At 41.7% G+C, this 25,412-nt stretch overlaps 1 protein-coding gene across 2 annotated transcripts in view; it reads left to right on the forward strand.

The window, feature by feature from the left end:
- TBC1D9 (TBC1 domain family member 9) overlaps positions 1-25,412 on the forward strand; it is a 51,425-nt gene that overhangs the window by 14,896 nt on the left and 11,117 nt on the right. Inside the window, exons 2-12 of one of the 2 annotated variants that reach the window (XM_083755416.1) lie at positions 2,627-2,737; positions 6,843-6,961; positions 8,292-8,520; positions 10,356-10,617; positions 12,141-12,348; positions 14,085-14,291; positions 18,844-19,014; positions 20,094-20,244; positions 22,079-22,293; positions 23,168-23,285; positions 23,841-24,126. In XM_083755416.1, the coding sequence (XP_083611542.1) occupies positions 2,627-2,737; positions 6,843-6,961; positions 8,292-8,520; positions 10,356-10,617; positions 12,141-12,348; positions 14,085-14,291; positions 18,844-19,014; positions 20,094-20,244; positions 22,079-22,293; positions 23,168-23,285; positions 23,841-24,126 (2,077 nt within the window). Of the gene's footprint in view, positions 1-2,626; positions 2,738-6,842; positions 6,962-8,291; positions 8,521-10,355; positions 10,618-12,140; positions 12,349-14,084; positions 14,292-18,804; positions 19,015-20,093; positions 20,245-22,078; positions 22,294-23,167; positions 23,286-23,840; positions 24,127-25,412 lie in introns of both variants that reach the window. The other variant, XM_083755415.1, reaches the window with a different exon arrangement.

A 25,412-nucleotide genomic window follows, 5' to 3' on the forward strand; every position in this document is an offset into this window, starting at 1 on the left:
AATCTTCACTTTTGGAATTTGGCTAGTATTCAATGCAATTCGTAACTAATTACAACGTGTTGAGCATTGTCTCTTTGGAGAGCTGTTACTTGAGAAGATTACCAACAAGCTAAAAGTTGCATCCTCATTATTGAAGTTCTCAGTTGTGATTAACCTTATTGCATGAAATTGTAACGTCCCTAGCCTTCGGAGCACTTTCCACTTTCCACTGTTGCAATGGGAGTCTTTTTTAAAAAATTGTTCGTTGCGGGTTGGGGAGCTGATAGTTCGAAAGAATCATTAAGTCTTCAAGTCATTAAGACTTGAATTACACGATTCTGCAATAAACCTATGCATCACTAGCACATAACTGTACGTGTGCTTTTGGTTTGCCAAGCTACAGTAGCCTTGGTTGAAAGAAATAGGGACCCCCTAGATTAAAGTCACTTGAGTAAAAGTCATAAGAACCACAACATAAACCATTGTGGATTTTGTTGTTGCTCTTGTTGCTTCTACTGACCTCCTATGAATTATCACCTGACAGAGACTTGACTCCAAAGCTGACACATTATGGTGGCAAGTATGACCAGTTTTCCAGGAAGCATAATACTGTATATGACTGGATTTTACTCTTGAATGTAGCAATATATGTAGCTGAATAGTTCTTCAGTCAGTCTAAAAGCGACAAAAAATGAGGGAATATCAGACTTCTGTGATCCATGCAAATCATGAAATAATACTGTTTTAAAAATCTCATTCTGTTTTGAACTTTCATCAGTTCCACTGTAAGTTATGCATTGCCCTATGCCAAGAATTCCATGGCAATTGTGATGCCTTGCAGTGGTGCCATATGATGAATAGAAAAACCTGACTGTTCCTAGCATGCAACTGCATGTGATATGGTTTTCAAAACTTTAAATGTGTTTACCTAAGCACCAATATAGTAGTGTTTGGAGTAAATTGTGTATTTCCAGTTGAAGCTAGTACTGTATATTAAATCTCTGATGTCGTACGTTTGCATGTTTTGGATCCATGTAATCAGACATATTTCATGGGAAGGTATGTTTCATTCATAAAGGTTAACCAGGCATCACTGGGGGTGGGGGGGATGAAATATTATGGGGATGTAAAAGATTTTTGTATTATCCAAGTAAAGCAGGGTGCTGGATGTAGGTGGCGGAGGCCTTGAAACAGAAGAAGACTTGAATTTCTCACACCAAAAGAAACCCACATTTTTAAGGTCCTCTCATGGAAGAAATTTACAATAATTAAGTTTCACCCCCTAAAATGGTATTCCTTGCTGTGGCGTGTCAGATAGCTGCCGCACCTGCTACTCCTTCCCCTCCCTCTCCCAGGACGATGTCTACAAAGGCGCATTACAAAGGTCTCAGACAGTCCTGAGTTGAAGCGTCCATCCCTTGTCCTGTACCCAACTGTGCTAAGGCTGCCTCTGATGCCGATTGCTCTGCAGAGAATATGCATCAGAGGAAGAGCTGGTTCTTGAATACATTTTCAGCTTGACAAGAAAATGTTTGGGAAAGCGCTCACTGAAGCATTTTCTTCATGCACAACAAAGGCTGAAGAAGGGACAAGCAAGGTCAATGTCTCAAATTATGCTCAATTATTTATTACACTGTGCTCTTATACGAACAGAGTGTAGTTCAATATGTTAACGCCACACAGGCTACACCTCCCTCTTATTGACTGAGACTAAAAACAAAAGGGGGTAGAGGGCTAATGGGTACGAATAGAGGAGTGGAGAGATTACTTACTCCTGGCCAAAGGACTATGAACAGATGCATTTCCAGAGGAGAGAGATCAACCGAGTGCCTACTAAATGTTTCATTTTAATTACGTGGAGAAATTTCTAATGCTGGTTTGCACTCTGTAGTAACTGGAATGTGGCTATGTCTCTGTGTTGGTGGCGGTGTTTAAAAACATTATCCCAAATGTGAACCAGGATGTGGCGAGGCATGGCTATCTCCCAAATTAGAAGGCTGAGAAATGACCTGTGACTAGTTAACCGTTCAGATTGTGCATGGCCCGAAAGGTTTTGTGATGACTGGGTAAAATTGTGACAGATCAAACAAAGAGCCAAGCAGTAAAGTTCTAGAAGAACTGATTTTAGTCAGTAGGGTGGATCTAAAGAATGGTGAATAGAAGAAGTAAGTTAGGGGTGTATCTGAAGAAGTGTGCATGCACACGAAAGCTCATACCAAGAACTGACTTAGTTGGTCTTTAAGGTGCTACTGGAAGGAATTTTTTTTGTTTTGACTATGGCAGACCAACACGGCTACCTATCTGTAACTGGAGCTACCACTGCTGTTAAGCACTTGTTTAAGCACTAGGAGAAGAGTTCAGTCAGTCAGTGACCAAGTTACCTATATAAACTTGCCTTACATGCTGATTCTCTTGTTAATCTTGTCTCTTTCAAATTGCTCAGATTAGCACTTTAGTTTCACATCACCCAATCTAAGGCCGACAGTCTAGTCACTGTATCTTCAGGTTCTCAGATATTAAATATATCTTTCTTACCTGTTTTTTTTAATAAATAAAATGGGCTGGAATGTTCTGTTAAGTTCATGTATCCATGTCTACCTCAAGACAGCAGTACTGTTCACCACTGAATTCCTTTCCCTCTCCCTAGGTCTTCTTGTGGGAACTCTTGATGTTGTGCTGGATTCAAGTGCAAGGGTAGCGCCATATCGAATTCTATACCAGGCTCCAGACTCTATGATATACTGGACTATTGCCTGTGGTAAGTATTTTAATAGTGGCTAAAATTACCAGTTTCTTAGAGGACTGGATGTTCTTTGTACAGTGGTACCTCTGGTTATGAACTTAATTCGTTCCAGAGATCCGTTCTTAACCTGAAACCATTCTTAACCTGAGGTACCACTTTAGCTAATGGGGCCTCCTGCTGTCGCTGCAGCGCCAGCACACAATTTCTGTTCTCATCCTGAGGTAAAGTTCTAAACCCAAGGTACTACTTCCAGGTTAGCAGAGTCTGTAACCCGAAGTGTTTGTAACCCGAGGTACCACTGTAGTTCATAGGAGTACTGAATTGCATACTGTCTTGATGACAGGCATCCCCTCACTTACATGGAGCCCCCACATGAATAAGTGAAATGACATAAAGTGGGGGGCACCCCACTTTGATAGGGAGGGTCCACAGGGAGGAGAGAGAGAGAGAGAAACTCATTTGTGCTGCTGGGGCAGCTGCCTGGAAGTCGCTAAGGGCCATTACCTGGCCGGTCCCAAGCCTTCTCTGGATCGGAGCCCTGAATGGCGTGCCTTCCCTCCTTTCCAGGAAGGAAGGCCAATTTATTTATGCATTTTGCGGTGACCCATATAAACGTCTTCTGGGAAAGCGTGTAAATGAGGGGGTTGCCTGTACAGTGGTACCACAGGTTAAGAACTTAATTCGTTCTGAAGGTCCGTTATTAACCTAAAACTGGCGCTGTGGGTTAAAGCCTCAGTGCCTAGGACTTGCCGATCGAAAGGTTGGCGGTTCGAATCCCTGCGGCGGGGTGCGCTCCCGCTGCTCGGTCCCAGCGCCTGCCAACCTAGCAGTTCGAAAGCACCTCCGGGTGCAAGTAGATAAATAGGGACCGCTTACCAGCGGGAAGGTAAACGGCGTTTCCGTGTGCGGCTCTGGCTCGCCAGAGCAGCGATGTCACGCTGGCCACGTGACCCGGAAGTGTCTCCGGACAGCGCTGGCCCCTGGCCTCTTAAGTGAGATGGGCGCACAACCCCAGAGTCTGTCAAGACTGGCCCGTACGGGCAGGGGTACCTTTACCTTTACTTTTTACCACTTTAGCTAATGGGGCCTTCCGCTGCCACCGCGCCACCGCACAATTTCTGTTCTCATCCTGAAGCAAAGTTCTTAACCCGAGGTACTATTTCTGGGTTAGCGGAGTCTGTAACCTGAAGCGTCTGTAACCTGAGGTACCACTATACTGTGTGATGACATCGTACTTGAGTAGCAGGTCATTTATGAGATCCAGGCTCTGAAATGCTAAAAAGTTATTTCCCATTTAATCTTCTGTAACTATCAGACTGGGCGATTAACCCCATCAAAGTTTTTGTCTATAATATGACATTTTAAATCTGGATCTCCAGTAAATCTGGATTTTATCCAGATTTACTCATGCTTAGATTAGACCAGCTGAAAGCAGTGGGTACAAATTAGTCATGACTAAACCCCATTGATTTGTATAAGTGTACTCAAAGCACAGCTGAGTCTGGATCCAACCCATTGTGTTGCATTGTAGCCTGTTGTAATCTAGTGAGATTATATTGAGCAATGGCTGTGGTCTATTGTAGATGTAATACTGTCAAACTCTTAAGACACTTAAGAACAGGATACCAAGCTGTGTACAGATACCATTCCCCCATTTCCTCTCTTATGTGGAATTTTTTGCTCCCTTTCCTTGTAAGCATTGATTATGACAAAAGTAATAAACTCTGGCTAGTATTAGCTATTTTGACATTGTTGCAGTTTTATGTAACGATCAGCGCCCATTGGGGGTGATCAACATGACGATCAGCACCCATTGGGGGCCATTGGTGTGGTGATCAGTGTCCAGGGGGGCAGGGCAGCGATCCACCCAGGGGGATTTTGTCACCCCCCTCAGGGATGACACCTGGGGCACACCGCTCCCACCGCCCCCTTCCTACGCCCCCTGTGTGCAGGTACAGGTGGGCCACACTTTTCATTAGATAATGTGTCTCTTACATTCCTTCTATGAAAATATATTTGAGTGCCCCAATTGTCCTTCCCATAACAGAATTGCTAGTGGAAAGAAGGGAACAAAGCTGAGAAATATTAGTATTTTTCTTTTTTGAAAAAATAATAATACATTCCTGTTTCAGAATAAATTAAATTCCTGAGAATAACAACAGTAACAACAAAAAGTTTTGAAGTGTGACGGCAGTTGTATCCATATTTAGAAATAGTGAATAGTAACCTCAGCTTTAATAATCCATATATAAAAAATAATTCAGATGATGACTGCAGAAGAGATACTGTGATGGTAATGGCATGGTAACTCTGCATTTTATTGCTCCACAGGAGGCAAGACATCATCATTTTGCATCTCTCTGGCGATTTTAAGTGCATTACCTATATGTTGTGTTATGGCTCTTTTGTAGGTGTGTAAAAAGCTATGGAAAGAATAACTCGGTCTTTAAAGCCACATCCGGAGTTATAACAATACAATTTCATGCAGTAATTGCAAGCAAAGTCCAACATGATGATCACATATGGGCCTTTGCTGCTGCTGCTTAAATTATGTAGGCTCTCAGAAATGATTTGTGTTGAAAAGGCAGAGCAGAAATGCCAGGCCTCCCTGGAAGCTGCAGAGAATGATCTCATTCCTCATCAGCCGAGCTGAGCTGAAGATAAGCTTATGCTTGCAATTCCCAGGAAATCATTTCACTACTGTGTTAGCTTTCTAATTTTGTGGCTAGGAAATAATTGATTTGCACGTACCTATGCCTTCCTGGCACTGTTGTAGCAAGCTCTTGAGTGATTTATATAATATGTACTGTATAACTTCTATTCATTCAGGAGTTCAGTGTAATCTATGAGCATAATTCTGTTGACATGAATTACTTAAATCCCATTGATTATTATAGGAGGGAGTTAAGCCCACTTTCTTAGTAAGTCCACAAATTATTTTAGCCTTTGGGGGGCTAGCAGAGGATGGACTATGAGCTTTCTCCCTCCGCTAGCAGTACACTGTATTTTACCTTGGACACAGAGGATGGGGATTCTGTTTTCTGACATGCTCCATGGTTTCTATGCTGGGTTTAAATGAGGGATGGAGCACTCACCTCCATGAAATTCATTGTCTGCCAGACCTAGCAGGCAAGTACTTAAATGCAAGACTAAGTGAGGTACACACTTAAATGTATCTGATTAAATTGTACCCTATTTACAGAAAGTATTTGCAGGGCAATTATTTCCAAAACTAGAAGAGGGAGCTTAGAGGTCTGTCCTTGTTTCTACTTTTGGGTCAGGGGGAAGAGACAGTGCTGCCAAGTTACTTCAACAATAATGTTCTAACTGCTATAATGCCATTTAGAAGTGACTCTAAATTATTACCATTCTAGGATAAAACCAAGGGCTCAAGGATAAGCAGAAAAATTAGTTTGCAGAAAACTGCCAGTCCACAGATCATGTAGGCCCAGTTGTTAAGATCATTTGGCCCCTGAATGCTGTTCTCATCTCTCCTATACTTTCATGCCCCTGGAAGGAAACTCACAAGCTTTCACTTCCTGTTTCAAACAAACCACAGTTTCCCACGTTATCCAAGTTCATATAACTCTGGTTTGTTTTAAACTATGAGTAGTAAGAACAAGCCAGGATCACACTATGGTTTCATTTCCTGCCTTGTTTGGAAAGTATAGGCAAACTACACACCCTCAAGTTCAGACCTCATGAGGAACTGTGATTTGTTTAAGACAGGAAGTGAAAACTTAGCAAGGCGTGCTAAGGAGGGGAGGGAATGTACGGTTAAGTACGGAATATGGGGTTGTGACGTGATGGAAGCCAGAGCGCACGGAAATGCCATTTTCCTTCCCGCCCCAGTGGTACTTATTTATCTACTTATTTATTTATCTTGCTACAACTGAAGTGGGCCATGGTGTTCTGTTGAATTAAATTACTCTTCTGTGCTGGTTTGCTTTAAAATGTACAGTATTCTCTTTGTTGGGTTTGTTTTGTTTTGTTTTGTTTTGTTTTGGTTATCCAATAAACATACTGTTGCACACCTATCCATAAATATATTTATTTATTTTTGCTTTATGATGAAAAAATTACAGACATGATCTAGCAGTTTATCCTGTTCTTGTCTTAGGTTGTTCAAGGAAAGAAATAACTGAGCACTGGGAATGGCTTGAACAGAATTTACTACAAACTCTTTCGATCTTTGAAAATGAAAATGACATAAACACATTTGTCAAAGGAAAAATACAGGTAGTGTATATATATTGTCAGCACAGTTAATTATCCTCATGACCAGGAAAAAACTATTATGCAAGCTTGTCCTTTATACTTGATTTGCTGGTTTGTGTACTTCTCTGTTTTGGTAAGCACAGATTCCAGGTAGCTTCATTATCTAGTTTGAGGAAGCAGGCATCAGTGGAAACAGATACATTGGTATTATCAAGTTGCATAGATAAGGGTGAGATCACATAACTATCTTCAGGTTTGTCAAGGGACTTATGCTGGCCACGTGGAATTTCAGAATTTTTATCTTGTAACATCACAACACCTCCCCATCAACACATCACTCTTTTTTTCTTTTTAATCTTTTGCAATCAGTTTACCAAAACAGGTTTACCATGTGGCTTGTTTGAGAGGGAGTAAGGCCAGGTCCTTTCTTAGCAGAGAATATCTAGTGTGTTTGGTAGTTTAGGAAATCCATATGGCCAAGATCTAATCTCTTGAGATGCCCTGTGTAGGTTAGATTTAACAATTAAGGTTTTGTCTTGCAGCACTCTCCTCTTTGTTGCTTTGGTAACTTAGAATAGCAAAGAGCCTTGTGATATCTTAAAGGCTAAAATCGATAACACGGCAACACAGCTGAAATGACAAAAGCTTTTGTTTGTCTTTAATATGCCACCATTTGTTTGGCAACAAACTAACATGGCCATTCCTCTGGAAATTGTTAGTGTGATTTATGTGCATCCTGTGGTTTCTGAAGGCAATAGAACAGCCTTTCCCAACCTTGAGCCCCCAGACTTTCTTGGACTGCCATCACCCCTCACCACTGGCCTGATGAGAGTTGTAGTCCAACAACAACTGGAAAGACTCCAATGGAACATATGGACCTGGACTACAGCAGTGGCAGACTTTGGGCTTTCAAATTTCAACAGCACCCTGTGCAATGCCAAAATTCAGTGCCCCCCACCTCTTGCTTACTGTTTTACACCATTGTTGTAGTATCCTCTCGGCTCAGCGCCCATTGCAGGCAAACTGGTCACACTTTCCTAAATCCACCTCTAACTTCTGCTCTCATTATCCTTGACCATTAGCCATGCTGGCTGGAGCCTATGAGATTCCCAGCCCAACAATATCTGAACAGCTATGGATTCCCCAACCCTGATGCAGACTCATCTTGTCATTCTGCTAATTTGACTACAGCCCCATGTCACTGCAGTATGCCAGTTGGGTTGCATACTCAAAATGTGTTCTCTTCCTCTCCCCAAACCTTTTCTTTTTTAAAATGCTGGAATTTTGAACTCCATAGCACACATATATTTTGGGGGGAAGCCAAACTGTCCTGTCTGATCTTCTGCTTCAGGGCATCATTGCCGAATTTAACAAAATTAATGGTATCAAGGAGGATGACGACACTGAAAAATTTAAGGAAGCCATAGTGAAATTCCACAAACTGTTTGGGATGCCGGAGGAAGAGAAGCTGGTGAATTACTACTCCTGCAGTTACTGGAAAGGGAAGGTGCCTCGTCAGGGCTGGATGTATCTCAGCATTAACCACCTCTGCTTTTATTCCTTCCTCATGGGACGGGAAGGTATGAATGAGAGACTTCCGTTTCTATTGATCTTTGTGTGTGTGTTTTGAAGTTGGTGGTTTAGAACGATACACATAGTCATTGTTGGTGGACTTGATGTAGTGCAGGAACTGGCAACAGCACATGGACCACTAAACTATGTTTTATCCTTCTAGTTAGAGTTGCCCATTCATTTTAAGTGTCACTTACGTGGAGACCTGAAACATTCTGGCTTTAGGCTTAGTGTTACGGTGGCAATATATGATGCCCCAGAAGTATGGCAAGGGGGCAAAGTGTCCCTTCCAAAAGCTGATCATGTTGAAGAAAGCCTGCTGTCACATCCTCATGGATGTTGAGCAGAGGGAAAAGTGGCCTGATGGTCTGAAGTGGCTGTGCTTAATCCTTATTTGAATGAGATTTCTTTGCTTGGGTTTAAGAAACAGACACTGGGTGATGTATTTGTCAAGGAGTGGAAGCAATATATAAGCAGTGATTACGGACAAAAGAGCTAAATTGTATACAATTGAGTTTGTTCATAAACAATTTTAGTTTCTGCCTCAGGGCAGTTGGTGATAACTCAGGCACACACACATTCACAGAACCTTCACCATTTGTGTGGTCACTCTCTATAAGATGTTTACAGCTTTAAACTGCAGAGCTATCTGATTAATGGCACCTTGCCTGACGAGCAGTCGGCTCATCAACATCCTACTGTCAGGATAATTACAGACATTCTTACTTCCTGAATCCATCATGAGATTCACAGCAGTGGGGAACCTGTGGACTTAACATGTTGTTTGATTCAAAATTCCTAGCCGCAGACAGCATGCCAAGTGGTCAGGGTTGATGAGAGTTGGAGTCCATACACGCCTGGAGGGCCTCAGGTTCCCCATTTCTGTCTATAGTGTCTTGTGGTATTTTTGCCTATAGTGGATTAAGTTACTGCATGGAGCCCTAGTACTAATTTATTGTATGTCTCATACTTGTTTTTCCTCTTCCAACACTCTGGACTGATTAGAAGGAGGTTTCATTCTAGTGTACATTGAGTGTAGGGACAGCTGGCTGATATGAGAACATAAGCACATATTGCTCTTTCTGTAGTCCAGACAGATGCCTCCAGGAAGCTTACAAGCAAGGCATGAATGGGATAGCCAATTCCTGTTGCTTGTGCACAGCAACCTGGCATTCAGTGGTTATAATGCTGTTGTACTTGGTTCCAGTTAACTATATTGACTATTAATTGTAGAGAGCCTGATTTTCTTTGAGCTTGAGCTAGTTCACTTTTATATGGGGTGAAGCACAGCAAGCCCAAACAAAGCAACAGGCTCTTGCTCTCTCCCTCTTATCCTCCCTGGAAGGAAGAATTGCTAAGTTGGCTTCCATTTTCAAAGGATCTCAGCCTTAGAATGATGTGTGAACCAACCAAAGCTGGTTAGTTGTACAAGCTAGTCGAACAATCCTGTTTGTTCATCCATAGCTTGAAGTTGGCTTGTTTGCAAACTAAACATTGGTTGTGTAGAATTTTGCTTTTTTAAAAAAGAGAGATTATTTGAAACTGAAAGTGTGCATGGCAGAATTCTTAATTATTGTTGTGTTTCTGACAAAACGGACCCACTAGCACCAAGTGCAGCACTGTGCTGAGGCTGCAGTCCTAAACACAATTAAAATGGGGGGGAAACCACTGAAAGTAGTGAAACTTACTTCTGCATAAACATGCACTGTAGAGCCCTGAAACAAGATAATGGTATAAGTGCATAGTGTTGTTGAAAAGCTTGCTGTTTTATCACCAGTGGTTTTTGGATTTGAAAATGTTGAGTGGTCTTGTTCTCTGCTTACTCTTGATTTCTTTTCATTAGCCAAGCTAGTCATCCGGTGGGTTGACATCACCCAGCTTGAGAAGAATGCGACTCTGCTTTTACCTGATGTGATCAAAGTTAGCACAAGGTCCAGTCAGCATTTCTTTTCAGTCTTCCTCAACATCAATGAAACTTTTAAGCTAATGGAACAACTTGCCAACATAGCCATGAGACAGCTCTTGGACAATGAAGGCTTTGAGCAAGACAGGTCATTGCCCAGACTTAAAAAGAAGTCCCCCAAAAAAGTTTCTGCACTAAAACGGTAGGTTTCAAAGTCACTGTATTCACATATATCCCTGTATTTCAAAGCTCTGTATACAATAATAGCCCTGTGAAAATAACGACATTCTATTTTTTAAAAAATGAATATTTATTAGCATTTTCAAAAAAAGGAAAAAACATATAAAAACAAAATATAAACAAAAAGATAACAAAAATACAAAAATCCAAAACTTAAAAACAATTAAAAACACTTAAAAGTTCAAATACTTATTTTCTTTTAACTTGTTTCTCAGACCTCCTCGTGCCTCCCCTTCTTGTATTCCAATTTAAATTATTAGCTCAGCAAATCCTTAACTTCTCCATCTTGACTTAATTTAATTTATTCTAACATGTTATTATTTTACTATTCTTCTTTCTTCCATTTCCTCAATTTATATTTACAAACCTTATTTTCATTTAGTTTAGACCATTTTAATAACCAATTTTAACTTATCCAAATTTACACATCAATATTTATACCTCATTATTTTTTCTTAAACATTTATCCTAAAGTCGACCAAAATTTCCCTTCCACGACTTTCCCAATTTCCATACCAATAGCAAAGCAAAGTAAAAACAGAACAAACTATATTTATATACTCTTTGGATTCCCAAACTCCACCCACCCAACATTCTACAATGGACTGTTATAGGCCCTTTAACCTTAGTAGAATGTAGTTAGAATTAAGCATGTAAAGACTGAAGCTGTTTGAAATGGAGACTAAGGACTGGTGCACAAGGTAAGGGCCTTTTTCTACGGTGGCACCCTAACTTTGGAATGCTCTCCCCAGAAAGAGGAATATCAGATGTTGACACTACAAGCTTTTTGTTACCAGATGAAAACCTTCCAGGTGTTTTAAACACCTCCTGAACTTGCTTGAAGCTGGGGAAAGCCCTCCTCACCCAGCAAAGAAAACCGGTGGGCTTCTGGAGGAGGAATGGAAGGCTTCATCCTTCATCCAGTGGCTTCTTACATTTTCATGCTGGCCTCTTCCTGTGCATCCAGTATAGAAAAGAAAAGGGCTTGTGGGTGGAGAGAAGGAGCAGGCCTTCCGTCCAATGGCAGTCCTCTTTGTTTATATGCACAGGAGGCAAAGCTTCATCCTGCATGGAAGTGCATTGGCTCAGTAAATAAGGAGGAGGAGTAGAATGAATGCAGGGAATGCTCTGTTCTTCCTCCACCAACCTGCTCTGTTGCAATGTTTTTTATTAGCCTGCTTTTTACTCGTAAGGGTAAATAAAGAGAGCCAGCTGTCCTCTTATAAGTAAAAAGCAGACAAATATTGCAAGCTCGTGGCTGTTGTGGTGTAATTTATCTGGCTGACAGAAAGCATGAATATAAATGAAACATAGAAACATCAGCACTGCTATGACAGATTTCTCCCATAGAATATCATTTCCTGGTGTTTTATTTGTGCTTGTGCAGAATTAATTTACAATGTACATTTATCTAATCTGTTGAAGACATACGCATGCACATTGAATTTTAATATGAACAACGAAACTTTGAACTGCTCACTTCAGGGATCTTGATGCTAGAGCAAAGAGTGAAAGGTACCGTGCTTTGTTCCGGCTTCCGAAGGACGAAAAGTTAGATGGACATACCGATTGTACCCTCTGGACTCCATTTAACAAAATGCACATCTTGGGTCAGATGTTTGTGTCTACAAATTACATTTGTTTCACTAGCAAGGAAGAAAACCTGTGCAGCCTCATCATCCCTCTACGAGAGGTGGGTATCAAGTCTGGCCATTTTTATTATACCATGTAAGTCAAGTTCACAGGCTCCTTAGCTTCCAGGGAGCATCTCAGCAACGAACTCCATTGCTTGTGTAGTATAATTTACAACAAACTGGCACTGTCTCTGCATTAGCATCCCTCCATTTCTGGTCCTGTTATTATTATTATTATTAGTAGTAGTAGTAGTAGTAGTAGTGTAAGTCATACATAAAAAGGCCTATTGGGAAGTTTGCTGGGAATTGCAAGTGGGGAGAGTGTTGTTGTGTTCAGGTCCTGTTTGTGAACTTCCCATAGACATCTGGCCGGAGAGAGAACAGGATGCTGGACTAGGTGGGTCATTGGCCTGATCAAGGGCTACTTTCATGTTCTTAGGAAGGACTATTAAAACACATTCCCTTTTAATTGGAAATATGCATTGTTAATGTGGCTGTCTTGCATTATGAACAGATCTATAGCTTATATAAAGGAAGTAAGAACCTGGCTGGGAGAAGTATTAAGACAATATCATTTAAGTAACATAGCTGCTGATATTCCAATACAATTTAATAGGATATGTTAAATGAAAGGGAGGATGGCAACAAATTACCCTTTCTGCTAATGAAACATTAAAACTCTGTAATAATGCTTGACCATAGATCATTAAAATAAAAAACCCTGCAAACTGAAACTAAAGCCTCTGTACATTGAAATGCCTATTATCCTGAAGTGCCTAATGCAATTTTTATTGCTTCTGATAAGCTATCTGGAAGCAGTGATTTAAAGCTTTTAAAAACTTTTCTTCATGGTCTTCAGAAGGGTCTTTGAGCATACTGTTTTCATTTCTAACTAATGCACTGTTCCTGAAATGAAAATCTCACAACTACACACACACACACACAGAGAGAGAGAGAGAGAGAGAGAGAGAGAGAGAGAGCGTTACACAGTTAATTGTATATGAGCCAATGTTAAGACTTAGAAGCAGGACCATATCTCAGAAATAGAACCATATTTCACATACAGAAGGTCCTTGGTTCAGTCCCTCTCATCTCTAGTTAAAAGTGTTCAAGCAGCAGATGATAATGAGAGACCGTGTCGAATCATTGCCATTCAGGATAGGCAATATTGGTTTAGAGAGAGAAACTCTCTGACCTGGTATTAGGCAGTTTTCTATATTCCTGGCATTAGCACAGTTTGGGGCACGAGACTGTCACTAAATGAGACAACCTGTCTCCATACTACTCTTAGGTTTCTGCTACCACCTTGTACCTTGCTTTTGCTCTGGCCAGTTTTTTTCCTGAAATGCAGATTTCCTAAATGTCTGAAACATCATCGTTGCAAGGGCTGAATTGCTAAATCGCAGTAGTGCTCCTTTCGAGAGATATTTACTCACTTCTTTGCTGAATAACAAAATGTTAGAGCTCTCAGAGTTCCTGGAAGAAAATTGTACCTCTTCCCTTAAACCCTCACCCTTAGGTGCCTCTGGTAGACCTGCTCAGACTGATAGATCTCATAGATTATTTAGTCTTATATCATAAGACTGTGATCCCTGTGCAGCTCCAGAAGTGTGCAGAAATGGATACATGGAAAGGCCATAAGATATTCAGCTTCACTGCTGTGAGGGTGCCTTAGAAAATGATTATATAATCCAATTGTATTTAAGATTGTGCCATTGCCAGATGTTGTTGGAATATGTTATTGGAATATGACCAATTGTATGTGTGTATTTTCTTTTGCCCTCCTCTCCCTTAGGTGACTATTGTGGAAAAGGCTGACAGCTCTAGTGTATTACCTAGCCCATTGTCTATTAGCACCAAAAATCGAATGACATTTCTCTTTGCCAATTTAAAAGACAGAGACTTTCTGGTTCAGAGAATTTCTGATTTTCTCCAGCAAACTACTTCCAAAATATACTCTGAAAAAGAGATTTCTGGCAGTTACAACAGCTCAGATGATGAGGTGAGTAGATGTTGTCAATGTCAGGAAGTATTCAGTTAATTTCAGATTAGTAAAATTATATAATTTCAAGTAGCTGCTCCCAAGTAATAAATTCAGTGTAAAGATTCCTTTTTGCAGAACTCCATTGACATGAGGCTGTTTTGATCTTATTAATGAATTGCTGAGGCATATGGTTAAACCCTCTCATGCCCATCTTCCATCTGAGAATGCACATCAACCATTGACTGTTTGGAAATGCTTTCATATAAGTCTTTTTCTGGACATGTAAAAATTGCACATTGGGCAGAAGGCTGCTGCTGCATTCTGATAGTATAGAGTGTAAAATTGTCTATCATGTACTTCCCTTAAAATCTTATGCTGGCTTTTAAGAACATGTATGATCAAGGTTTTGTGGGAAAGAAAGCTGCTTGGACATAATAAATGCCCTCTGATATCATAATGGCACCTCTGATAGCTGCATCCAGTAATAGTAATTATGCATCCAGTAATAGTAATTATGGGGATATCTATGGAAATATATGCTAGTCCATATGATAGAGGACATAGTCTACACAGAAAAAAGTCTTTACACCATGTTATCTACTTGCCACACAGTTGCCCTGTCACTTGCATGTATCAGAGGTGCCCGTTCACTGTATCAAAAGCCTTTTCCATGCCACAAAACTTATGAGTGGTGTCAGGGCTCCTAAAGTTATGCTTTGACTCAGAAGCCCTGTTCCCTAATACAAGAGGGTTTGGAGAGGAGCTGTGGCTACATTTAAGTAATGAAAAGAAGATCTTTGCCCATAATTAGAGGCACTATCCTGTTGTTTCACAGTTTCTTGAAATCTGAAACAGATATCAGGATTGAGCTCAAAACAACCGGTATTGAATATTTGTTTCTGCACTTTTCATGTAGTGCTGAAGGGCTATGTCAGCAATATGGGGAAAGCCTGTTTTAGCATGTCTTAATATCTCCCCCTCAAAAAAAAGGAAAAAGATTGCTTAGCTGATCACATTGGCCCAACTTGGCGGCACTATAGCTTACCTGGACAGGGCTGGGGGCAGGATGATGGCCTGCTCAGGTTTGTGCAGATGCAACGGTGCAACTAATTTAGCACTCCTGGTGCTGCATCTGAACAGCCCCAACGTTACCTAACCATGCCAAGGTAAGCTGTAGCAAGGCCAGTGTTGGGAGGGTGGCTCTATGGCTCTGCCTCACCATACTGACCATTAGTGCTTTGCATACTTTGGTTCCCTCAATTATAAGTTTGCTTGGGTGTGTGGGAACCAAAAAACACATGGGCCAAATACTCGGGTGCCTAACTACAACCTGTGGTTTGATGTTGCATCGTAAACCACATCTATGTGTATATTTGAATTAGACAAAGACACAGTCTGGCGCATGGAGACTGAGTAATCTCATCAGCAACTGTTAACTCTGCATCCCAGAACCTTGGTTTCAGAAAAACCAAGTATCTTCTATTAAAAGAGGTTATCTGCTTTTAAGGTTAAATGTTGGGAAGGGGAGAGGAAATATTTACCCATATTCAGCAGATATCCTCTTGTCTGGAAAGTTGCCTAATGCTGGTGTCAGCAAAATGCCAGCTATTGACTGCTGAATGTATGCCAACTTGGAAATGAAATACAAGGCAATAAAAACCCAGCAGAAAGTAGCATGATGGAGTGTACATAAAATTGCAGTAATTAATTATAAAAGTAATTTGTTTATATTACAAATGGATTCTAATGAGCTTGGAGAAATGACCAAATGACCAAGACTGAAGATTTTAAGACATAGTGGCTAGCTTGTCAAATCATAAAATTATGGTCAGATTTTTTTTTAAAAAAAAAGTGGCAACAAGCCATTTAAAAGTTCACCTCTTTGAATCAGATGATTTAGTTAACTGTATTTGTCTTTTGACATGTGCTATTTTTGAGCATGACTGATTTAATAATGGCTGGAAGTATAAATACTTTCACAGTCTTGGAAAGGTCAGTAAGCAGTCAATGGTCCCTCAGTTCCTGCTTTCAGCTCAATATGGTCATGGGGCTTCTTTCAGCTGTGGGTCCAAACAACTTGTGATACACCAAGCCAGGTTCCCAAAGGGGTAGCCGTGTTAGGTTGTTTCAGCCAAAACAGCAGAATTTTGTGGTACTTTAAAGACTAACACATGTATCATGGTAAAGGCTTTTCCCACAAACTTGGGCAGACAGGGAAAAGCAACTAAGACAGTGATGATTTGTGTTAATGCTCAAGTGTGTGCAAAATAATTACTTAGATATTCATGAAACACTGTTGATAACAGAAGCATCCTGGCATTGATAAATTAATTCAACACCTGTAGTGGGATTAGAACCTGTTATTTCAATTCAAGCCACAGGTGATAGATTGAACATCTTCAAAGTGCTAATTCAGCAGCTTTTACCCTACCCTGAAATTTCCCATTGAAGTTCCATTGTTTGGTTTATGCTATAATAAATGAACTAGTCTCTAAGATACCACAAGACGGTTTGTTGTTTTCCCCACATTAAACACAATCCTCCAGGCATGGATGGCAGTAGACTTCATGCACAGTAAGCTTCTGCCTGGAACTAGGAAGTCAGAGGGGACACATAAGGGCATTGAAAAGATAGAGACTTCTCTGTCTCTTTAAACACTTTTTTAAAAAGTCATTAAAATCAATTTAACTTAAAACGGCAGTGTTGAAAAGCTGTTCACCATTCTTGCTTGGAGAGCCTTTCTCGTTTCTGCTTCCCCTTTATTACCTCCCAGACGAATCTGGTTGCAGTTTGGCTTCCATCTTTTATGTTATTAAGGTGATCACTTTCACACTGTCTACAATTGCTAGTAGTGCAGAACCATGGTTTACCACTACCTGGATGAGACCAAGCATGCTCCACTTCCTAGGGATCCTGGGTTATTAAGCTGGCCAATTAAACTAACCAGAGGTTTGTTGCCTTTGATTTTTGTTTCATTTTTAAAAACCAGGGTCCCAGGTTCACTCAGACTCATTCTGGCTCATCCACATAGAGCTAAACCACAGATTAGTGCAGCATATGAATACGGCTACTGTCCCAGGGACACAGTCTGACAGATATGCATGGCGCTGCATCCATTGAATTGCCAGACTACTAACAGGAGGATATGATTACAGGAGGGCCACAAGAGGCCCACTGCAATATTGCTTCCCCCAACAAGCCGAGCATCTCTGATAAGAGAGCTGTTGCACATTTAGTTTGCCCAGTGCTTTTACCAATTAAGTTTCTGGGAGCTGTTATTTATACAAAGCTCCTCTTTAATAATAATAATAAACTCCGAAGGTGCAAATGTCTTCTGGCAAATAACTGCTCTGGCTTTGTGGACCACAATATCCTTCAGAACTAGCATAATTTTATTGCTCTTCTAAATCAGCTCTTAGATTGCTCCTAGGTACATATTTTTAATAACCTTGCCTGTGGAAGTTCATAAACATATTATGTTGCTCATTGAAAACCTTCCACTTCCATTCAAATAATGTGGCATTGGGGTGTGGGATACTATAGAAAACGTTTAAAAAATATTTTATGGAAGGATTGAATGCTTTCCGAGCACAGTATGTTTCCGAGCACAATTCAAAGTGTTGGTGCTGACCTTTAAAGCCCTAAACGGCCTCGGTCCAGTATACCTGAAGGAGCGTCTCCACCCCCATCATTCTGCCCGGACGCTGAAGTCCAGCGCCGAGGGCCTTCTGGCGGTTCCCTCATTGCGAGAAGCGAAGCTACAGGGAACCAGGCAGAGGGCCTTCTCGGTAGTGGCGCCCACCCTGTGGAGCGCCCTTCCAGCAAATGTCAAAGCGATAAACAACTACCTGACATTCAGAAGACATCTTAAGGCAGCCCTGTTCAGGGAAGTTTTTAACGTGTGATATTTTACTGTATTTTTGGTTTTTATGGAAGCCGCCCAGAGTGGCTGGGGAGGCCCAGCCAGATGGGCGGGGTATAAATAATAAATTATTATTATTATTATTATTATTATTATTATTATTATTATTTTACTGCTTGGATGCATTTGTGCTCCTTGGAGCTTGTTTCTGTTGGCCGAATGTCGGTCCTGAAATCCACTGCAGTTTCTTTATGATTTTAACAGGAACTCAGCATTGCAAACAACCATGGTGCAGGCTTCTAATTTGAAGGGGTTGAGGCTTCTGATTCGAGTGCCGTGGGTGGGGGTGGGCCATGCCTTTGAGGCTTCATGGCAGAATACATTTGGCCAAAGTGGATTGTCTGCTGCAGTGCTGCAGTCTGGCTGCCCTTTCCTTTCCCACCCTCTGTAGTTCCAATTACTCGAGCTCAGCACAAAGGCTGGCAGCGGAGAAGGGTGGGCAGTGTGACAGGAGAAGAGGCGCGGGCCAAACTGCTTCCTGACATGTAGCTATTTAAAAACTCAGAAAGCCCTTGTGTGCATCTGCAATTCGCAACTCGGTGGGTACCACTACTCTAGCACGGTGGAAACAAACTGATCCTTGCCCTTTTCCTTCCCGCACCTGAACAGTTCATAAAATTGTGGGGATTTCCCCCCTCCTCCATTCAGGTATATTCAAGGACAAGTAGCATTCTCTCCTCAAGCCCTCAGAGAAGCCTTAGTTCCGAAGCAGATGGAGAGCGGCAGTTCAACCTGAATGGCAACAGCATCCCAACTGTAACCCAGGCACTAATGACCATGTACCGGAGGCGTTCACCTGAAGAATTCAACCCTAAATTAGTAGGTCACGCCGCCTTCTTTCCTTTTTTTTTAGCTCTCATTTAGATTACTGCATTAATTGTTAACAGATGCAAACTATACCTTCCTCATACCAGCAGTGGGCAGGAACAGATGCAGGAGTGGGCAGAGCAAGGTGACTCTTACCTTGGCACAGCAGGTTACACTCCAGCCCTGCCAAAGTGTCACAGGTTGCTACACACACCAGTCATCTTCCATCCAGGCAGGCGAAAGGCGTCATAGCAGCTCAAGGGCACATTGTACCCAGGCAAAAGCACTCATGTGGTGTTTGGGATGGAGTGGGGCCAAAAAGAGATGCCTAAAAGGCTGCATTTGGCCGCTGGGCCTGAGGTTCCTCCCCACTGACTTAGACCTATTAATTTTCCTTATGGATTCTGTTGTCAACAAGGTGGAGGGAGAGATTGATGGGGATCCCAAGGGTGGGGGAGCCTCAGGCCCAGAGATTAAATGCAGCCCTCGAGGCCTCTCGCTGGCCCTTGGATCTCTCTAAAGGTTCCCCCCCCCCCCCCGCAGCAACATTCTTCTTGAGTGTTTTTGCCTGGCTGAAATGTGTCCTTGAACTCTCGTTATTCTCCATCCAGGGAAGCAAAAAGGGCTGAGAAATGGATGTGTGTTTGTGTAGGAAACTCACCTACTACTGTACAAAGGTAATTTGCACACCTTGCTGTACCCACTCTTGCCGCTAGCCATGCCCGCCATGGGTATGTAGCCCGCAGAAGTTTTCCCAGAAGGGAATGTGGCTTCTGGGTGGAAAATGTTCCTCGTCTGCATGTCATTTTAGTGTATTTTGAAATCATCGTGTCATAATAGTTAGTGCTTGTAGCTTTTTTGCAAATACGTCTGTACATGGGGACATACATAAATGCTTAGGAGGCGACATCAAGATGAGAAAATGTCATGTTAAAAATGAGTATACTGAGAAAGCTTTGCTGAAACACTATTCCTGATAATAAAATTAAGGATTAAATGACATTTTGGGGGGTGGCTTCTTCTTTTGCATTACAGGATTGTGTTACACAGCGTTTTTAGTTCTGTATATCGTACTCTCCATTATTTTTAAGGCAAAAGAATTTTTGAAAGAACAAGCTTGGAAGATTCATTTCGCAGAATATGGCCAAGGCATCTGTATGTATCGGACTGAGAAAACAAGAGACCTTGTGCTGAAAGGTATTCCGGAAAGCATGAGAGGGGAACTCTGGCTACTCCTGTCAGGTGGGTATCAGTAGATAACATTGTTTTATTAATGGTAAGTCAAAGGTTTCCCATATGATCTTTTTCCTTCTGTGGAGTTCATTATGTCAGTGCCCTAGTGGACATGTTGGCTGCAGATAAATGGAGATTGACAATTGCAGTCCTAAGTGTGTTTACTTAGAAGAAAGTCTCTCTGTGGAATTTACTTGGTAATTGTGTTTAGGATTGTGGCCTAAATTGGTGAGGTATATTTTACCAACCAGTGAAAACAAAATAAGAGATTTGGAAGTTCAACTTCTTGGTGGGAAAGCTGGCTTACTATTCACTGCAGGAAACTGTTTTTCTTTCGGGTCAATCAATAGTGTCTTCCTGGCAGCCCAAAATAATTTTGCTTCAGAAGAAGTGTACAGCAAAGCATATAAAAGGGTCCTTCACGATTCTCCTCTGTGATGTAGGCCTAGGTGTCAAGTTCCACAAGGAATTTAGTTAACAGCAGGCAGGTGGACTAATGTGTACTTCATTAAATTGCTAGGGATTAACAGATACTTTTTTTAAATTAGGGAGAAATGATCTTACCAGTTAAATCTGTTCTCCTGGGTTGAAAAAAGGAGCAGTGAGAGCTTTGTCCATGCACCTGAACAGATACTTCCAATGCCCTACCTTTTTTGCTTTATATGCAGCACCAAGACAGAGAGAGACGGAACGATAGAATTCTCAGTTTGTGCAGCCAATCTGGGGTCAGCTGAGGATGCCTTGCTGAAGTGCCCCCAAATCATGGAGCCAGCAGTGGGACTTAGAACTCAAAGCAGGCTTTTTGTGGGCTTGCATAATAGGCGTGAGAAACTATTAAGGGGATTGCAAATTTCTTATGACCTATTTATAAGTAGCTTACCACAGAACATAAAACTGCATTCTGCTATAGTATTTGAATGAACATTTCCCTCTCCCTCTTCCTCTCTCTCTCTCTCTCTCTCTCTCTCTCTCTGTGTGTGTGTGTGTGTGTGTACACAGAAACACAAACACACTTGTTAGTATGACTGTATTTGGGGTTGTATACAGAATATCTTGGATCCCTCACAGTAGGCTTGCCACTAAGTCTGCAAAACTTTTCATAGAAGAGGAGGCAGGTGTGTTAACTCACTGGTAAACCAAAGGTCTATGACAGTTAACTTGAGCATGGGAGGTTTTGTAAGAATAGGACCTGATTAATGTACTCAGTGGGACGCAGGTGGCGCTGTGGGTTAAAGCCTCAGCGCCTAGGACTTGCCGATCGAAAGGTCGGCGTTTCGAATCCCTGCGGCGGGGTGCGCTCCCGCTGCTCGGTCCCAGCGCCTGCCAACCTAGCAGTTCGAAAGCACCTCCGGGTGCAAGTAGATAAATAGGGACCGCTTACCAGTGGGAAGGTAAACGGCGTTTCCGTGTGTGGCTCTGGCTCGCCAGAGCAGCGATGTCACGCTGGCCACGTGACCCGGAAGTGTCTTCGGACAGCGCTGGCCCCTGGCCTCTTAAGTGAGATGGGCGCACAACCCCAGAGTCTGTCAAGACTGGCCCGTACGGGCAGGGATACCTTTACCTTTACCTTAATGTACTCAGTGGCTGAAATCCAAAGAATCACTTCAGGCACATTTGAATGGTGAGAGAGTTTTTTTATTATTTTAACAGCAAACCCTTATGCCATATCACAGACTTTGTGAAAACCTTCTTAGCTTCAAAAATGATTTGCCAATTAGCATTGCGGGTGGGGGGGGCATGTCCTTCTTGGGCATGCACAACTCACTGTGCAGTTGTTTTGGATCCTGGCCTATATCTGTAACCTACTTTCTCTTTTGTCAATTTTGCTCTGTTGCATTTTTAGGAGCTATTAATGAAATGGCCACCCACGCTGGCTATTATGAAGACTTGGTGGAGAAGTCTATGGGGAAATACAATCTCGCCACAGAAGAGATTGAGAGGGATTTGCACCGCTCTCTCCCAGAGCATCCTGCATTCCAGAATGAGATGGGTATTGCTGCTCTGAGGAGAGTACTAACTGCTTATGCATTTAGAAATCCAAACATAGGATACTGCCAGGTAATTCAAACTCATTTCATTTTGGAGAACCCAAATTCCTTCACTCATCCCTCTATTTATTGTTGCACACAGAGGCCAAACCTTCCATGCACTTATGGTAAATTTTGATCTAGTAGAGTAGGCTGGAAATTTTAAATCTTCCTGGAATTTAACAAGTGGGACTTGCAGCAAAATGGTGCAATATATGATCCCTTATAACAGGAATTCTCCTTTTCAAAGTCCAGCCAAGCAGGACATTCAACTCTTCTCTCCTCCCCCCACACTTGGGTCTTTTGTGGTTTTCATTTCCAACTGACACTGCTGAATATACTCAGATGGTCATTGGGCTTGTGTGCATCTGGATGTTTAAGATTTTGTCTTTAAGATTTTTGGGGTGGGGTAGAACTTCTGCAAACCTCAGGGATCCCTTAGCATGCTGATATATCCATCTTGTGGCTACTACAGAACCACCAGCATCCACCACCTGGTTTGCCATTAAAGGGAGTGACTTTGATTTAAAACTGGTGACTGATTTAAAACTGTTGTTATGTAGTAACACAGTAGACTACTTCTCCATTTTTAGTCACATATCTTGGACTTTGAAAAGGATGGCTTTTGCCTCTGCACATTTCCAAGGGAATGGGAAATGAGGGAGACACACACAGAGAGAGAGAGAGAGAGAGAGAGAGAGAGAGAGAGAGAGAGAGAGAGAGTCAGTGTGTGATAACTTGTTGACGTTGGCCAGGCTGCATGGTTCAACATCTTCGAAAAATACTTTGTGGAATCACTTGCTACTTTCTGAAACTAGCCCCAAACTAGGGCTGTTGTTGATTGACTCTGTTATCTAGACCATTTAACATCTAGTATATGTACTTTTGAATGTACTTTTTTCTAGGCCATGAATATTGTTACATCGGTACTGCTTTTGTATGCAAAGGAAGAGGAAGCATTCTGGCTGCTTGTGGCTTTGTGTGAGCGCATGCTGCCAGATTACTACAACACGAGAGTTGTTGGTATGTCAAAGGAGACTTGTAAGAGCATAATCACTGGGAATTTCCGACCTAATTCTTAAGCTGCCGGAAAGTGAGGTTTGGTCTGCCAATGGGGGAGGGATACTTGAATTCATTGATGCTGAATGACATTTGAGTGGCTGGGCTTCTGCCTTGTGTTTTGGAGAACTGCCTTTTATATCTTGTTTCACATCATGTCCAAACATAGCCATTCCCTATTTTGTTCCTAGTCTATAAAATATATTTTTTGTTTTTAGTCTGCAAAAGTCAAAATCAATAAAGACCTTATGCTATTATGATGATCCAATTAGAGCAATAGGACCCAGAGTAATGGATTTTTGTAATGTTTGTCAGTTGCATGAAGCAGATTCTTTTCAATACATAAACCCAAAAAGTAAATTAATGATGAAAGGATGATTCCTGAGTGGCAATATATTGTAATGTAGTTCAGTGTAAGCTAATTGCAAAATGATTCCACACTGCTTTTCTAGATAGGCTTAAATGCACGTTCTATGAATCAACATTTCATATATGTCAAATACTGATTATGTATTGCAGGAGCTCTGGTGGATCAAGGTGTCTTTGAAGAGTTAGCTCGAGATTATGTTCCACAATTATATGACTGTATGCAGGACTTGGGGGTCATTTCCACTATATCCCTTTCCTGGTTCCTCACACTCTTCCTCAGTGTAATGCCCTTTGAAAGTGCCGTGGTTGTTGTGGACTGTTTCTTCTACGAAGGCATAAAGGTGATATTCCAGTTGGCACTGGCTGTGCTAGATGCAAATGTTGACAAGTTGCTGAATTGTAAAGATGACGGGGAAGCGATGACAGTGCTTGGAAGGTAAGTTTTGCCTTTGGGAATCTCATCTAGTCCAATTCCCTGCAATGCAGGAATCTCAACACGCAGCACCCCCTCCCCCAATCCAATTTGAAACCATACAGGACCCTGCTTAGCTTTTTGCAAATGTGCTAGCAGTTCTATTGTTAACTAGGATGGTTAAATATTTAAATATCTCCCCACAGCTTCTTCCCAGCACTGTAATTGTTATGCATTAAGTCTAGACTATTTCATTGTAATGCTGAATTTATAAGATACGTATTGAACTGTTTTTTTGCTTTGTTTGAATTTATAATGTCATATAACAAATTTGCTTTTACATATTCCAATTGTTATATATGTTGACAGTAAGTAGATGTTTGGTGTGAGCTACTTTCAGCACAGTTCCATGTGGAAAAGCAGCATATACATAAACTAAGCTTAAAATATCTTGCAGTTGGGACCGTCGTACATAATGCTCTTGCAACATACCACTCCCCTATTTAAATCAGTAACATTTCATTGCCAAAAGGGCTTTCCATGTAATAAAGGGAAAGCATAGCCATTAAATGAATAACTTTGACTCATCGTGTTCTGTCTCCCTAATTAGCCACTAGCTAGCATTGGAGCACCTTTGCTCGAGTCTATTCCCCCCGTCTCTGGCACTATGATTTGATTTCATTAGAAAGAGCTGCCTTAGAGGAGCCACTAACATGATTCAGTGCCACGTAGTACTGACAGTGCTGAACTGGCAACAGCACCCAAAGCAAAGTCTTTCCCAGCTCTGTTACTAAGGGCTGAGAAATCACCCTGAGAAATCACCCAGGGATCTCATGCATTGCAACTCAGTTATATGGCGCAGTCTCTTGATACAGACTGAACAACAGTCCAAGCAAGCCTATAGAATTTATTAGCCTCAAAAGATTTTACTAGCCTGTTGGAATGGCAGCTGCATTTGCATGCTGGGTGTAGAAAATGGGACTTTCCTCCTCTAGCAGCCCACTTGGTTTTCATGCTGGGTTGAGAGGAGGGATGTCGCACTCAGTCCATCCTCCACTAGCCCACAACATTCACCCTGCATGGCATTCCTGATAGCCTATGGCAGGTGTAGGCAAACTTGGCCCTCCAGATATTTTGGGACTACAATTCCCATCGTCCCTGACCACTAGTCCTGTTAGCTAGGGATCATTGGAGTTGTAGTCCCAAAAAATCTGGAGGGCCGAGTTTGCCTATGCCTGGCCTATGGCTACTAGGCTAGTGCTTAAATTCAGGTGTGTCTTATTCAGAGTTTAGTCACAGGATATGCTGTT

This window comes from Podarcis gaigeae (assembly GCF_964106915.1).
Source record: "Podarcis gaigeae genome assembly, chromosome: 9".
Taxonomy (NCBI): domain Eukaryota; kingdom Metazoa; phylum Chordata; class Lepidosauria; order Squamata; family Lacertidae; genus Podarcis; species Podarcis gaigeae.